This window comes from Cricetulus griseus, chromosome 7, assembly GCF_003668045.3.
Source record: "Cricetulus griseus strain 17A/GY chromosome 7, alternate assembly CriGri-PICRH-1.0, whole genome shotgun sequence".
Lineage (NCBI taxonomy): Eukaryota > Metazoa > Chordata > Mammalia > Rodentia > Cricetidae > Cricetulus > Cricetulus griseus.
Window position 1 is genome coordinate 22,950,067 of NC_048600.1, and position 16,862 is coordinate 22,966,928.

A 16,862-nucleotide genomic window follows, 5' to 3' on the forward strand; every position below is an offset into this window, starting at 1 on the left:
ATATAGGAAACCTTTAGGTAACTTTGTACAAGAAGCACAGATTTGAGAGCCTGACATCCTGTGTTTAAATTCTAGCCCTGCCACAGGCTAGATGGATAGTCTTGAAATCATACTTCTCTGAGGTCCAGTTCATTCGTTTGTAAAATAAGGGTGACTACTAACAGGAATGGATACATCATGACAGATAGATAGATAGATAAGTTTAGAGCAAAGAGAGAAAAAAAGGTGAACTGAACTGAACATGGTTAACAGGTCAATGAGACTGAACTGGTCAATGAGAGGAGAGAGACAGGGAGAGCAAGAGAGGAAGAGAAGAGAGAGAGGCAAGAGAGGGACCAAGAGAGAGCCAAGGGAGCCAAGGGAATCAAGAAGACCACGATGGCAAAAGAGAACCAAGAGAGGGAGAAGTGTAAGACCCCTGGAAAGCTCAGGCTTCCAGGATCTTAGCCCAGGACCGAGGCCACCCAAATCACCAGGCTGAGTCGAAAGCTTGATGCAAACTGCATGAGGCTTTATTGTTGTTTAACGAGCTAACCCCATGTTAGCTCGGGTCTTTCATCCACCGGCCATGTTGGATGGCTAGCAAAGACAGTTCGAAGGGGGCTGCATAGAGATCTTATAGGACAGTGTAAGGGGAGTGTCTAGGGGGTACAAACAGGCTCAGGATTGGTGTGCCTCCAGGCTTGTGTTGATTGGCCAACTGGTTGTTATGGCCCATAGGCCCTCCCAGGGTGGTTGCTACGTTCTGTTGCTGTGTGCTTATCCTAAAGTACACCCAGAGCCATAAAGCACCACCAGCTAACTTCTGATTGGTTTCTTGGCACGAGGCAGGCATCTGACCGCTTAGTGACCAAGTAAAGGTTATGGCTGCCGAAAGGGGCAGGCATCTGACCTTAGTGACTAAGACAAGGTCAAACAAATACGTTTTCGGCTGTTAAGGCTGCCGAAATGGGGAACTGGTCCCTTCAGAAAAACCAAGAGAGTAAATGGCTGAAATGGCAGGTGTTTATAGGAATCTGAAGCTAGGGGGAGGGAAGCAAAGCCCCTGGGCTAGAGAGATTTAGAGTAGGGGAAGCATGAGAAGAGCAGAGAGGAACCAGAGGTACTGCGTGAACCTAGAGGCTGTCATGTGCTTTTTTTTCCTCAGACAAAACTTACGTGAAAAGTTTATTGGGGAAAGGGAAAGGAGAGAGGGGAGGGGGGCTGCCTCCTCAGAGAAATGGCAGAAAGAGCAATGTTCTCTTTTTTAAGATTTATTTATTATTTTGTCTATATGAGTGCTCTAACTGCATGTACAACCTTATGCCAGGAGAGGGTATCAGATTCCACTGTATATGGTTGTAAGCCACTCACTGGGAATTGAACTCAGGACCTCTGGAAGAGCAACCAGTGCTCTTAACCACTGAGCCATCTCTCCAGCCCCTAATGTGCTTTGATATGCTAATAGGCACACCATTAGCCATTTGTCCTGGGTTTCTTTGGGACCTGACACAAAGCTCTTAGAAGAGTAAATAACACATGGTAGTCACGGATGTGTTGTTCTAATTATCACTAATATGCCCAACAGGATTTGCCTGAAGCTCCAAAGGCAATGGAGAATCCATTTAGGCCTTCAGCTCGACACTCACAGAGGCCACCACTCACATAATATTTTGTACTTTTTTAATACTTCATGGAAATGACACTCAGGAGAGTTATGTAATGCAACAATTATGAGCATACACCAAATATGCCCATGGACCAAAGAGAAGTACCAGATTACATACTGTGCCACAGGCCAAAGCAGAATATGAAACTTGGTATTTATGCCTTTAGCTAGCACTCACCCTACATCCATCAAAGTATTAAGAGGTGTGGTGGTGTGTGTCTTTGAACATGTGTTCCCTAGTTGGTGGTACTGCTGGGGGATGCTTTGTTGGTGGACAGGATTTTGATATTAAAAGCCTTGTTCCATTTGCAATTCTCCCTCTGATTTATGCTTGCAGTTTAAGGTGTAAGCTCTTGAATTCCTGTTCCTGCTGCCATGCCTGCAACTTGGTGCCATGCCTCCACCCCTCTATCATGGACACTTAGCCATCTGGAACTACAAGCCAAATATACTCTCCCTTCCTTAAGTTGCCTTGGGTCTTGGTGTTTTGTAACAGTCACAGGATAGTAATACCATAAGCAAGTTAAAATATTGTTCTAAAAAGTAGCTGCTGATGTTCTGTCATGTTTTCTGTCTCAAAGGAAAAAGCATTTTCCAGGGTTCCATTCAGAGAAACTTTAATCTCAGGAGTTTGAGTCTTGTAGTAGGACAGAAGGGAAAAGAAGGCTGCTGGGAGAACAAAATGCATTTTCAGTAACTGTGGAAGAAACATGTCTTTTCCCACCAAAGGCCAACTGAACCCATGGGAAGTGAACTTCAAAGGGAATGCATTTAAATGAATTGCCCATACAGGTGGAATGAGTCATCAGATAAATCCTCCAGGACCCAAGTTGTTTCCACACCCTCCAATGGGAGCAGGGACATCACCCACGAGGAATCACACTCTCAGGATAGCAGTAAGAGAATGGCTAAGATATGCCCTTTGAGGGAAAGACTAAGTCTTTGTAGTCAAAGTTGTTAGGGTCAGAGCTTGGGCTTTGGCATCCCTAACAAATTAGTATCAGCCAGCAGTCCTCAACAGGCCAGTCAAACATACAAGTGACAGTGAAAAGTAGAAAAAAGGTACATGTTCAATAGGATACATTGGGAAGAACAACAAAGTAGTCTGGTGATGTTCTCTTCAAGGCCGTCTTTAGGGTCCTGCCATGAGGTATAGGTTTAAACAGAGGGCAAGAGCTAAGTGTAGAACTAAGCAAATCTGTCAAGGTGTGGTCCTGCCCATCATCATCATCTCAGCTCCAGTCTCTGATAGCCTGACAAGTCTTCAGTACTGATTGAAATCTGTTGCTGAGATACAAGTCCTTCCTCTGCAGGTACTAGGGCTTCAGCATTTTTCTCCTTTTCCCAGCATGGGATTCTAGGGGAGATTGCAATTTCTCAAGGTGCTTTGTTTCAATGATCTCATTTCCAAAGACAGGAACACCTTTGTCTCTTCAGAGTGATTTTACTCCATGCACCTTAAGCATGACTGGATCAGGGCATTTCCAAGAGAAATCTAGACTCCATCCTTACTTATATATCAGAAATAAGACTGTGGTGGTTTGAATGAAAATGGACCCATGGTTCAAACTGACACTATTAGGGGGTGTGTTCTTGTTGGAATAGGAGTGGCCTTGGAGAAAGTGTGCCACTGGGCTTTGGGGTTTCAGAAGCTTAAGCCATGCTCACTGTGTCATGGCTCATTGTCTTTTCCTGCTGCCTGCAGATCCAGATATAGAACTCTCAGCTAACTCTCCAACACCATGCTTCCTGCCAAGATGGTAATGAATTAAACCCCTGAACTGTAAGCCAGTCCCAGTTGAATGTTTTCCTTTCTAAGAGTTGCCGTGGTTCTGATCTCTGTGAGTTCGAGACCAACCTGGTCTACAAGAACTCGTTCCAGGACAGCTTCCAAAACCACAGAGAAACCCTGTCTTGAAAAACCAAAAATAAATAAATAAATAAATAAATAAATAAATAAATAAAGAGTTGCCATGGTTATGATGTCTCTTCACAGAAATAAAACCTAATTAAGAAAAAAGACTTAATTTGAGAGTGGAGAAAAGAGGAGAACAAATGCCCTTTCCACTGCATTGCAGGCTTGGAATAGGTCAAGCTAGGAGTGAAAAAGCTACACCTTGTTAAAGTTATGACTCTTAACCACTATACCAGATTCTGTAGTGCTAGGTCCTAAAGAAACTCAGGACAGTTGAGTAACTGAGGTGCCTATTAACATCTCAAAGCAGACACTGACAGCCAGGCTCACTCAGAATCTAAGTGCTTGTTGCAGAATCCTGGCTTCTCTCAGAACTTCCACTCCCATCCACTACCTCTTGAGCCCTCAGCTCATTGCCCTTTCACCAGCTTCTGATTCCTATATGACCCAGCCATTTGGCCACACAGTCTTGTTTTTTTTTTTTTTCTCTCTCTCCTCTCTTTGTCCTCATTCTCTTGGTTCTTCTCCCTCTCTTGCCTCTGTCCTTCCCCAACCCATGTTCATGGTCTCATCTATTCTGCCATCCATGTTTAGTCTGGACTCTTCCAGATGTCTCTGACTGTTCTCTCCCTCAGATCTACAATAGAAACCTTCTCCTCAACTATACCTAGGGGTGGCCATGTCCTCATTTTCATTCAGATAGCTTAGTTACAGAAATAAAGCCATGGTTGTGATTGCGATTAAAATAAACAAAACACCTTCATTAGTTGAAAATGACCAAAAGAGCTTTACAAGCAGGTCAAGGATTTCATTTAGGTCAGGAAAAGAAATGAGCCTCAGAGGGTCAGTGAGATGGATCTGCAGGAAAATCAGCTACAAGGAGAGAATAGGCTCCATAAGGTTGTCCTCTAGCATCCACACATGTGCTGTGGCATGCATGCACACATACAACAATCATATATTAGTTAACTTAAGAAAAGGAAGAAAAACACATAGATCATATTTCAAGGTAATTGATAATATTTTTTATGATCTTATGGGATACACTGTTCTAAGTGTGTGTGTGTGTGTGTGTGTGTGTGTGTGTGTGTGTGTGTGTGTGTGTGTTTTACAATGCCTTCAAGAATGCAAAGCAGAAGAATGGAATACAGTATGCATGTTTTTGTTTTGTTGTTTGTTTGTTTTAGTTGGTGAGTATGAGAAAACCAGATAGAGATGACCAGGCAAACAAAGGACTAGAAACCAGAAAACAAAGGACCAATTTCTTACTGGTCCAGTCAATGAAGAAAATTTTGATTAAATGTATCTGCAGAAGGAGATTTCTAGAAACACTTGATTCGACAAACCCAGTTAGCAAAAGGACAGGCACCATGTGTGGTTCCAAGTGGCAGGTAGACAGAGAAGACATTCCACTGGACTATCCAAACTCCACTCGTACTTTTGTCCTCAGTATTTATTCCTATGGTCTCATAATAAACTCACAGTTTATGTAATTGGGTCTTTGGGATGCATTAATCATGATGCAGAAATTTACAGTCAGGCAGACTGTTAAATATTTGTTGAGTAAGCTATGTTCAACTACAGAACAGATGGTTTTTGCAAAGGTAAACCTAAGGAAAATGACCTTCAGCTACCCAGGACCGGGCATAGAGATTGGACCGGGCAAAACACCTTAGATTGGCACCATAAACCATGAAAAGTCTATGTTAGTTCATTTATATTGCAAAAACAAAATACAACTTCCAAAAATATGTTGGGCAGCTACCAAAAGAAAAAGTTTAATTGGTCTAACTAATGGAGAGGTTTTTCCATTAGTTAAGAAACAAAAGCTTGATCCTCACAGTTCTGTAGGCTAAGAAATCCAAGATCTAGATGTTGGTATGTTTGTCCATTGGTGAGGATCCAGTCTCAACTTGAGAGCTGGCCTTTTGAATACTGCACCCTTTGAATCAGTGGAACTGTGTATCCTTACATGACAGAAGATGCAAGGGCAAGACCTCTGTGCTGCATGAAATCTCTTTTGGAAGGCCTTAATCACATTCATGAAGGAAGGCTATATTTACCTTTTGAAAGTCCTGCCTCTTAGTATTATCACATTGATGATACTTGAATTTGGTGGGGCTACATTCAAACCATGATAGTGTTGTGCCTCTCCCAATTTATCTTTCTTTGCTTTAGGGATTGGAATGGAAAACGACAATAACAAAACACACAAACAAGCAAGAAACCCAAACATTTCCCCAGACTCCTTTGTACCAGCAGAGTCTTGAGACCCAGTTCTGCCTGGAAAGGTAACTGTAATTCCAGGCTTGTCCTTCCATAAACGCTTCACACAGAATGACAATCTGACCAGGATTTGTCCTTTTCCTCCTGAAATATTGACACGATGCACAAAAATAAAATAAAATAAAATAAGACTCTCAATAAGGTTGTTGAAGCAGAATATAAAAGAATACTAGATTCTTCATGATGATGAGTGAAGATACCAGTCCTGGCTTGTCTACCTTAAGAGATGTCTTTTTATTTTAATTATTCACCTTAAAAACACTTATTTATGTACTCTCTGGGAGGGCATGCCATGACCTATGTGTGTAGATCAGAGGAGAACTTGTAGGATTGGTCTTTTCCTTCAATTAAGTAGGTCCAGGGAACTGAACTCAGGTTGTCAGACTTGGCAGGAAACACCTTTACAAACTAAGCCATCTCAAAGACCCCTGGCAACCTCTTGGGACTTGAACAAAATCTCTCTATTAGTTAAACCATTTAAACTTTTCTTTTGTCCGCTGCCCAACAAACTAAGAAAACTCAATATTTTGGAAGTTGAATAAATGAATCTATTGGGAAAAATTCAAGCAAAGGTAGGTAAAAATGCTTGCTGTACAAGCATGAGGACCTGAGTTTGGCTCCTCTGCACCCATGTGCATGCCAGGCATGGTGATGTTGTCCGTGACCTCAGCACTAGGGGGTGGAGACAGTTATATCCTAGGGGAATCACTCACCAGCCAGTCCAGCCAAATCAGCAATCTCTGGGTTCAGTGAGAGACCTTATCTTAAAAGAGAAGGTGGAGAGAGATAGAGCAAGACACCTGACATCGACCTCTGGTCTCTACATGAATATGCATGGGCCAGTGAACCTGCAAAAGCAATCTACTCCAAGGAGGAGCAGATATGTGGCTTAAGTTGGGAATGTACCATTAAAAACAATCCTTAAATATTTAGTCCTTTCTTCACAGCTGAAAAGGAAAACAAAAACAAAAGGAAAAATCAAACAAACAAGCAAAAAGGGAAGTGTGCCACATCTTGTGGGAGCTGTGGCTCTGAACCCAGCCTAGGAAATATAAACCAAGCTGGTTGTTTGCTTTTTCCTTTTATAAGTTAGTAACTCTCTCCCTAGTTCCTAGTCTTGGATGCTTCTTGGAACAGGAAAAAAAAAAGCTGCCATGTTCATGAAGATGAGCCAAGAATTAAACAGGAAGGGAAGATGCTTTTTTAAATGAAAACAAACCCAGTAGAAAATGTCTTCTGACCACATTCTTCCAGTGTCTACTCACAGTACCAGATACAAACCCATCTGTCATTCCACAAGATAACGCAATCTTCTCCATCTTAAACATTGTCCAGGAAAATTGCCCTCAGATCCATGTGTTGATAAAAAAGAACTCAGGGAGCCCTTGCTGTTCATATCGAATCTTGACCTTCCCTCAGCCTTCTCCCCTTCACTCCACGTCTTGATAGATGAGGCTCTTGAGTCTATGTTTGTGAGAATGGCACACACCAGATCTTCCACTTCAAGCCTCCTGATGACTTATTACCTGCCACTGTCTTCCATAAATTTTACTCTCTAGCTTATCAGACTGTGTAGAATCCATTGCACACACCAGATTGTCTCAAGGCACTGTATATTCTCCTATGTATGCTGTTCACGGCAACAAAAAGAGCCTTCCTTTCTAGTTCTTGCTATCAAAACAGTGTAACAGCCACCCAAAACTCAGTGGCTTACTGTAACAACCAGTTTCTTAGCTCATAATTGTGTGGTTCAAAAAGTGGGGCAGAGTTTTGGCTGGGTAGTTCTCCTGTATGTGACAGACCTAGGATCCTTCACGCTGTTGCATTTATATGGTGTTGGGTAGGCTGGGAGGTGTGAGGGGACCACTTCTGTGGATGGTGCACCAGCTTTCTATTTTGTGGCTTTTGTTCCATGCATGTGGTCAGCTTGGACTTTCTCAGTTAATAACAAGTGTGAAAGACTTTCTGCTTCCTAACTGGGTTCCACCAACATGTGTTCCCCCAATACCAGCTGCATAATGCCTGAGCTTGTCCAATGTCACTTCAGACAAATTCTACTGGTCCTACAATCAACCTTTATTCTTGTAGCAGGGACAGAAATACATTCAACCTTTCAGTGTAATCAATGGCAAAGAGTCTACAACCATTTATAATAAAATTATCATCCATAGCTCATTGGACATATTAATAAATATGCCCATTATATCTTCCTATTATGACAGCTGTTTTCTTGGCAATCTCCTAGATTCAACTAAGCTAGCACCTTGCTGAAATTCTGTTACTCTGATATTTATTTCTCATTTTCCTTAAAATTTGGACTTGTGTCTATACACAAGGCCACCCATGATAAAGACTGCTTTTCAGTCAGGTACTTCCAGTAGCTAGACATGGCTATATTCACCTCTCTATAAACAGAAGTGTCCTGTGGGCTTCTGGGAAATACCTTTACCTAAGGTGTTACATACTTCTTCTTCTTGGTCTGATGGACATGGGATATAACAGCCATATTGCATCAACTGAATGGAGCCCTGCCTGGAGTATTCACCAGAAGAGATATAGTACGAGTCCCAGATGCCATAGGATTCCATGGACTGCATATTTCTCATGTGAGAGAATAAGTGCCTCTCTTCATGTTGGGGGTTTCTGTCCCATGAAACCATTGATTTTTATCTCCCGTGGTTATTTATTGCTACAAAACAAGTCACCTCCACATAACAGTCACCTAAAACAGTATGTTTATCATTGCTCAGTTTCTGTGGACCAGGAATTCAGGAGTAGCTTGGTTGGGCAGTTCTGCTTCAATTCTTCTTTTAGTGACTGTCACTGGTGGGGATTGTAACCATCCATCTAATGGTCTACTTGTAGCTGGAGATCAGCTAGCTTTAAAGAGCCACCCAGTGACATGACTGCGTTGTTTGTTTGCCGAAGGCCTCTATTCTCCATCTGTATCTGGGCTCTTGTGATGTCATGCTATGTCTGCTGGCACCTTTCCCTGCCTTTCCCATCGAAGCAAGTCACCCCAGAGAACAAAGAGGAATGGGATCTTTGGTGGCAAAGCCATCACAGTCACATGTGGTCACTTCTGCAGTCTCTTAGTTGGCCCATAGACTTGTTTAGTGTGGAAGGGGACTATATAAACAGTTGGTATAATAATCAAATAAAGATCCTTCAGGGCCATCTTCTGTGGGCTGTCACACACTCCCACCTCCCTAACAGACTCCATGTTGTGCTCATATACAAGCAGTAATTCTTCCATTCTGGAAAGAGACTGATGCTCAACAGCTCTGGAATAAATCTTGCTGCTTCTAAACCATCTATTGTCATTAAATTTGTTGGCTTACCTCCCCATCGTTTTCACAATTTACCTGACTCAGAGCAATTTGGATAAGGAGACGGTCGGACATAAACCTTCCCTTTATTTCCTTTTGGTTTTTGTATTTTTATCACTGTATTTTCTCCAGCTTCGGAGCTGAGCAACCATCATTGAATTTTATGCTTTTGTCAAAATAAGCTGTCAGAAACTGGCCCAGATCTATTAGAAGGGAACATCAGTCTCCCTGCCCTGGCATTCACCTTATGGTACAGGGACCAGAGGGGGGATGGCAAACACATAAATCCAGAGATCTATAACTCTGTATCCCCTGAAGAAGTGGCCATAAAGTCCTTCACTCCAGATATATGGAGGTAGGGAGACAAAGGGCACCCGGGAAGAGCTGCAGAGGGACTGTAAAGCAGAAAAAGAGATCTCACTGACTGTCGCTCTCATTATAAGTAAGTCTGGCAGGGACATTATTTATGGCTTGATGCTGACTGGCAGACGGGCAGGCAGGACTGCTACTCTCTCTCCTCCATGCCAGCAGCCTGCCTCCTCAGCTCACCATCTTGCAGGCTCATCAGGCCCTGTGAGTGATGCTGATGGCTCCCTGGGAAATGGCGATGCACTTGGAGTCTGAGCAGGAGAATAGGGCCTGGAGGCTTTGAGTACTTAAGAATAGAGTGTGCACCAGGCAGACATTCTAAATCCTAGCATCCCAGAATCCATTCACATCTCCCTTTCCCACTTGCTGCAGAGAGCCATTTTATACCAGCACATGGAACCTGTGGCTTGCTTCCTCCTTTCCAAAGTCCTCATCCACTGCACCTCCTATGTACCTGTGATACTACTGATTGCATAGTCTGTGAGTTAAATTAGCTTGTGATTACTTAGTAGGTTAAAATAAGACAACTTGCTGTATCAAAAAAGGGGGTGCATAACAAATAGGATGATCACCAATACTTCAAAATATGAATCAGGAATAATTCTAAATATAAAAGTTCACATTACCTTATCCCTATGCTACAGTGATGAGGATGGGGATTTGCAGAGGCTGAGCGACAATGTTCCAATTACTGTGGCTGCATAGTACATCATCACCCAATGTGGCTTAAAACATTCAGTTATTTTGTTCTTGGATTCATGGGTGAAGAAGTCAGTCAAGGTGCAGTCTGTATAGATCACATCTATCTCATAATACCTAGCAGCTCTACTGAAAGACTCCAAGAGTGGGCTAGACTCATGACAAGACTCATGCTCATGTTCATGAGCGCCTGGCTGGGTTTGTGGTTAGTTGTAACATTGCATGTGGCCTAGGCACCGTAATGTTTGTGTTCCAAAAGTAGGTGTTTCAAGTATGCCCACTATGTGTTTCAAGTATAACCACTATGTGTTTCAAGTATACCCACCATGTGTTTCAAGTATAACCACTATGTGTTTCAAGTATACCCACCATGTGGCTTTTACAACCGAGCTTTAGAAGTTAAGCGGCATCAATTCCCCAAACTCTATTAATTAAAACAGTTATTAAGGTCAGCTAAATTTCAAGGGAGTGAGCTTTATTCCCAGAGCTCTCCATTTTGGAACAGTAGTCCAATTTCTTCTTGGTAGTTAGGAAAAATCACCCTAGCCATCATGGTTAATCCCTTATTTACCTATTGGTTCAGGAACATAAGTATCCAGAAGTGGCCATACAGTTGTGCTAATTTCCCATTTGCTATACTAATATAGGCATGAATAAATCATGCTGGCAGTACAAATTTATTCAAGGCATACTTTCAAGATGAGGTTATAGAGATTAAGAAGTCACTCTTGGCCAGATGTATTATACTTCTTTAATCCCAGCACTCCGGAGGCAGAGGCAGGCAGATCTCTGTGAGTTCCAGGCAAGCCTGGTCTACGGAATGAGTTCCAGGCAAGCCAGGGCTACAGAGTGAGACCTTGTCTTTAAATAATTGTCACTGCCCAAACAAATATATCTTTTTTTATTTGATTTTGTGAGACAGGGTTTCTCTGTGTAGTTTTGTAGATGAGACTGGCCTTGAACTCACAGAGATCCACCTGCCTCTGCCTCCAGAGTGCTGGGATTAAAGGTGTGTGTCACCACTGCCCAGCTGAAATATCTGAGCTGCTGGTGTTATTTGAGTCTCCGTGGGCATCTGTGGATACACTGGCAGCCACTGTGATGGGAAGCACTGTAATTTCATTGATCCCATTCCCTGTTGAAGACTTGAGATACTCTGTCACTAGCAAAAATTCTCTACCAAATACTTCTGGAGAACTCCAGAGGAGGCTGGTGCATATTGGCAAACAGTTCATTCCTTTTGAACTCTGTCAGTCATTTCCTTTGGAAGCCACTGCTGCTTTGTTTCATCTGTGCATCTGTGAGATGCCTGGCTCCCTGTGGTAAAGCTCGGGAGAAGCCAGCTGTTTTCCTCTGCTAGATTCAGTGAGCTTCTTTTTTTCAGGCAAGTTGACAGACAGTACATTTTAAAAGACTTCCCTAAATAATACCTTCCCTATATTTACTTCCCTAAAAAATAATAGTAGAAGCTAAAACACAGCAACAAAACTGGAACTTTAAAAATGAATGAATGAGCATGAATGGATTGCCAAGCTTCAGTCCCAAGTGTCCATCTGTCCATCCCAGGAGAGACCGTGAGGATGAGAGAACAATGTAAAGCACATGTAACATATATCAACAGCCCATAAAAGCAATCAGTCAGGTTGGAAACAGCATTGAACAGCACATGCTGACTGTTGCACATTGCATGTGGGGCTGGGGGGACCTGTTCTCCATTGACCATTCCATTTAAGTTCAGAGTGACAAAGGTAGAGGAAGAAATTACATCTTTGAAAGTAGAGTGAATTAGTGTGAACGAACTTCAAGTAGGGGCCTAAGGATTTCTTCTTGGCTCAAATTATGCCTGAAGTTTATGATATTATTTTGCCTGCCAAGAGATAGTATAGCAGTCTTACAATATTTATGGAAGGATTGACTGGGATCTTTAGACTTTTGGAGAAAAAGGAATTTCTTGAATGACTCCAAATATGCTTTTATTATTATGATTAAAATTTATACTCTTCGTGGAAAACTTTTGCACTATCCATTCAGGTAGTAATGCAATGACACCTATGATGGGTATGATTTGATGTCTTAATTTTGTTACCCAGTTTTACATTTAAAATGGAAGGAGATTCCCATGACAAGCCAATTTCTTTGGTCTCTAATATGTAGAAGCACAAAGGGTTAAATGCTGAATCATTAATGGCCTTTTAGCTTAATGGGGCTTTTAGCCATCAGAGACTAAAAAGCTGAGCTCATGCGAAATGAATCTATCACTTAATAATAGCTCTACCTGGAAGAATTAAGAGACAAAAATTATTCATTTTCTGAGACATTGTTAAGCAATTTCTGTCTGGTTATAAGGTATACATGTGTATGGCAATCAGCCAAGTAAATTCTCGTTGCATTTTAGTTGATTTGAGATGTACTTGATGTGTGGTGAGGGTGGAAGGATGTGTGGAAATATCCTTATTCCTAGCTCCTCTCCACTCCTCCCTATCAAAAGCTTATATAAGCATCAGGTCATTGCTCTGCAAATGGATAAGCCACAATGACTTCTCTTAGTGATGCCTCTTCTTAGGAATTTGAACCAGCACCAGTGTATGCTCTTGGCTGGATCACAGTGATGTAGAGCTTCAGCTTCTTCCCATGTATCTTTCAACATGGAGGGGAGCAGGCATACCCAACCATGAGGGTGACTCCTATTGTGTAACTTCTCAGTTTTCATTTGTCGTATTTCCTTAAGTTCTTCACAGAAGAACTAAACCCATGTTTAGTTTCTGCAATAACCTTTCTTTTAAAAATGATTTATTCATGACTTGTCTCTGAATTATAGGTATATCCTTAGTCCCTTGGGTTGCTACAATAAAATATCTAAAATGGACTATTTTCTAAACAAAAGAAACTAATTGTAGACAGTTCTTGAGGGTGAGAAGTTCAAGATCAAAGCACACATGTGTGCACAAGGGCGCACACACAAAATTGGTATCTGCTGAGAACTCTATTCCACAGATATAGCACTTTCTTCCTGTGTCTTTACATGGTAGAAGGGATAAAAAATTCCCTCAATTATTTTGTGTGTGTATGGTGTGTGTGTTTGCTTGTGTGTGTGTGTGTGTGTGTGTGTGTGTGTGTGTGTGTGCGCGCGCGTATATGCACAGACATGGAGACAGAGGGGCATGCTGGGAACCCTACTCTGTCACTCTGCCTATTCTCTTGAGACCTGATCTCTCAGTGAAACTGGCTAGTAGCCAGCAAGCCCCAGCGATCCTCCTGTTTCTGACTTCTGTGCAGCCATTCCTAGCTTTGTATTTTGTGTTCGTTCTGGAACAGGTCCTTAAGCTTTTTCCCCACTGAACATCTCTCCAGCCACCTCAATTATCTTTACCGAGTATTACTTACTTCTTTATAACACCCCATTTCAGAATGTTTTACTGTATGAATTTGGAGAGAAGACATTCAGTCCATAGAAGACAGTTTCAACTACATGACGACGTTGATTAGATGGCCACAGTAGCCCTCAACAATCGAACTCTTACATCCCACATTTTATTTTCTTCCAATAGAGCAAGCTGATAGCAATATAATTCTACATGCTGGTATGGTACTCCTGGTCATTCCAAACTGTTCATTTACATCTTCAACTGTTGGAATGCTTTACTGATAGTATTTAATTATCCTTTGCAATACACATCTCTGCCATGTGCTGCCCTATGAAGAAAAGAACACATGGGTCTCAGGAACCATGTTTGTTTGTTTAAAGGCTCACCATGTAGCTCAGGCTGATTTTGAACTCCAGAGTACCCTGTCTCAGTCTCTCAAGTGCTAGAATTACAAGTGTGAGCCACTGTGCCTGGCTCAAACAATGGTTCAGTGTTGCTCTGTTGTGATCGTGGGCTTTTGTAAGCTTAAAGTTTCCATCTGTGAGCAGAGGTTCATCTCTCAGCCCCAAGAACACATCCTTTTTTCATTGTAGTTGTATGATCAGGGAGAGGTGACTAAGAAAAGGGAAGAAGCTGAAAGCAGTCCCAGTATCTGTCAAAGGAAAGACAGGGGAGAGGCAGGACAAGGAAAGTTGGTATACAGCTGAAGGTGGGTGCTCTTTTGACGTACTGTATAAGTCCAGTGTGAACCCTAACATCTTCCCTACCCAGTGTTCATATCTCTTTGTATTCTCCGGTGTGAGAAGTGCTCTTTGTGGTTGCCTAACTTGCTATGCTACATAGAGGATATAGAGAGAATGCTGGGGCTTGCAGTTGGGAGCTTGATGAAAAGACACAGATGGTGTAAAAGAAATACCCTGAATGTGTAAAAATAAGTCATTTGAAAATAATTGTGTATTAATAACTACACAGAAGGTGAATGAAAAGAGACTTGCTTGACACTAGGAGTTGTTCTAAGCTTGCTGGGGCAACTAAGGAGTTTGTTTAAAAAGTTGTTTTTTTAAAAAAATTCTTCTTTTGTTCAACAACAATATAAACTTTGTCCCTGCTCTGTGCTTAGTACTGTTATAAATGCTGGGGACATAGGGCAGTTGTGTATTGAATCTATTGTACAAGATGATGGTGCACTCTGCCAGGTCAGAGCTTACATTTGGAGGAGGAGGACAGACAGTGCACAGACACAATAAAACATACATTACATAGCATATCAAATGATAACACGTGTTATGGAAAAAAACTACAAACACCAAACAATTGAACAGGCATGGGGAAGGCTGGGAAGCTGGCGAAGTGAGGAGGTGTTTGCAAATATAGACAGAGGCGGGCAGGGTAGAGTTCAGAAGGAAGGTGGCATTTGAACAAAAACTTGAAAGAGCCACTGTATATCAGGTAGAAACTTCATGCATAGGGAACATCTCTGTCAAAGTGCCTGCTGTTTATGTGTGTGTAGTGTCTCAGAAACAGAAGCGTCAGGCTAAGTGGGGTGTGTGTGCAACAGGAGTTCAGCTGTGAGACTACAACGTGCAGGCAAGAGGTATATGGCTTTGAGCTAATTTAACTTGGAGAGAAATGGGAACCATTAGACATGCTCTAGTTGTGCCTTTATAATCATACTGCTGCCTAATGTACAGAGATGGTTATTGTACAGTGTAATTTCTGGAGGTATCTTGGGAAATTGTGCTTCTTTTTAAGGCAACATGCATGGTCATTCAGGTCACAATTGGCTCTGTTTAAAATAAAGGGCCTTCCACAGAGAGACATTTGTTCATGAATAAATGAGGTAACCTCTCCATTCCCTGCCCTCCGCCACCGCCCCAGGGAATCCTCAAGCTGTCAAAACAGTACTCTGCACCCTTTCTCAACTTGGCCTCTCTCTATTCACCGAAGTCCCTTCTAACTTAAATATTCTCTCCCGACCTTCTCCGGGGGATCCAATTTCTATCTACAGTTGAAGGTCCATGGCTGGGCAGGATGGCACATATCTGTACCCCGAGACCTGCGGAGGACTGAGTCTGAGGCTAGTCCATGTTGTATAGTGATGTCTAGGGCACCGTGTTACACAGCTGACAAGCTCTACTTGCTATAGAAAGTCTCCATCAGATCCTCTGGACCTCACTGGGATTTTAGGAACCTGAAAACACCATCCCTGTGATACTCAGCCATTAGTTTAATCTCTTGATCTGGATAACCTCTTGTTGTATTTAAAGTTCTCTGCCCGAACTCTTTCTGTGTTGGGGGATGGATATCTAAATGAACACCAGCATTTTGGGAGGTACTTGCTCCTAGTCTTTTGTAGAAACTGATTGGGTAAGAAAAATTTAGTGACTTTGGTCATTTTAGGCACACATGAGTAGGCACACAGAATGGACCGGGTCCAAGACCTACCGCAGACAGGGTCATTTTTCTACCCATAGTATTCCCTTTCAGTGGCCAATTAATTCACTTCACTCTTTCCAATCAGCAGCGGCCGCGTCCTGGGAAGTTTGACCCTCGTCAGATGCCGTAGCGCCCCTCCCTCCGCCACTCATTTCCCGGTCAACATGGCGGCCTCCGAGTCAGCGCCGGCTTCGAGCCCCGGCTCTGCTGACGAGGAGGAGACGATTCTCTATGACTTGCTGGTCAACACCGAGTGGCCACCCGAGACCGAAGTGCAGGTGACCCGGGCCCTCCTTGATGGCGGTCGGCTTGGCGCGGGCGGGCGCGGGGCGTGAAGAGCCACGTCGCGGTGCCACGCAGCACAGCGGAGCGGGGATGGCAGCTGTGCTGTCGCCTGGCAACGGCGGGGCGCCTGGGTCTGGGGCTCTCTGAGAGGTGTCGGTGGAGGCAGCTCCGCGTCAGAGTTCGGCTCTCCGCCCTCAGGCAGGCTGTCACCCTCTCGGGAGGCCAGTGTCACTCGCCACCGAAAGGGAATACTATGGGTAGTCTTTTCCACATCCGGACTTTGCTTGCTACCTTCTTCTCTTTGGCGGGAGAATTTCGCCGGACCCTACGGTCTTCTCGATATCAGTAATAGTAGTGTGTGTGTGTGTGTGTGTGTGTGTGTGTGTGTGTGTGTGTGTGTGTGTGTGTGTGTGTTGTGTGTGTGTGTGTTGTGTGTGTGTGTGTGTGTGTGTGTGTGTGTGTGTGTGTGTGTGTGTGTGTGTGTGTGTGTGTGTGTGTGTGTGTGTGTGTGTGTGTGTGATGTGTGTGTG

At 43.0% G+C, this 16,862-nt stretch overlaps 1 protein-coding gene across 7 annotated transcripts in view; it reads left to right on the forward strand.

The window, feature by feature from the left end:
- Positions 1–16,167: 16,167 nt before the first annotated feature.
- Positions 16,168–16,862, forward strand: part of Nbas (NBAS subunit of NRZ tethering complex) — a 275,006-nt gene continuing 274,311 nt past the window's right edge. For all 7 annotated transcript variants that reach the window (XR_003486979.2, XR_004770656.1, XM_027424647.2 and 4 more), the window contains exon 1: positions 16,168–16,325. Coding sequence is in view for 5 of the 7 variants with exons in the window: in XM_027424647.2 (XP_027280448.1) it covers positions 16,212–16,325 (114 nt within the window). In the remaining 2 variants the exon portion in view is untranslated. The remainder of the gene's footprint in view (positions 16,326–16,862) is intronic.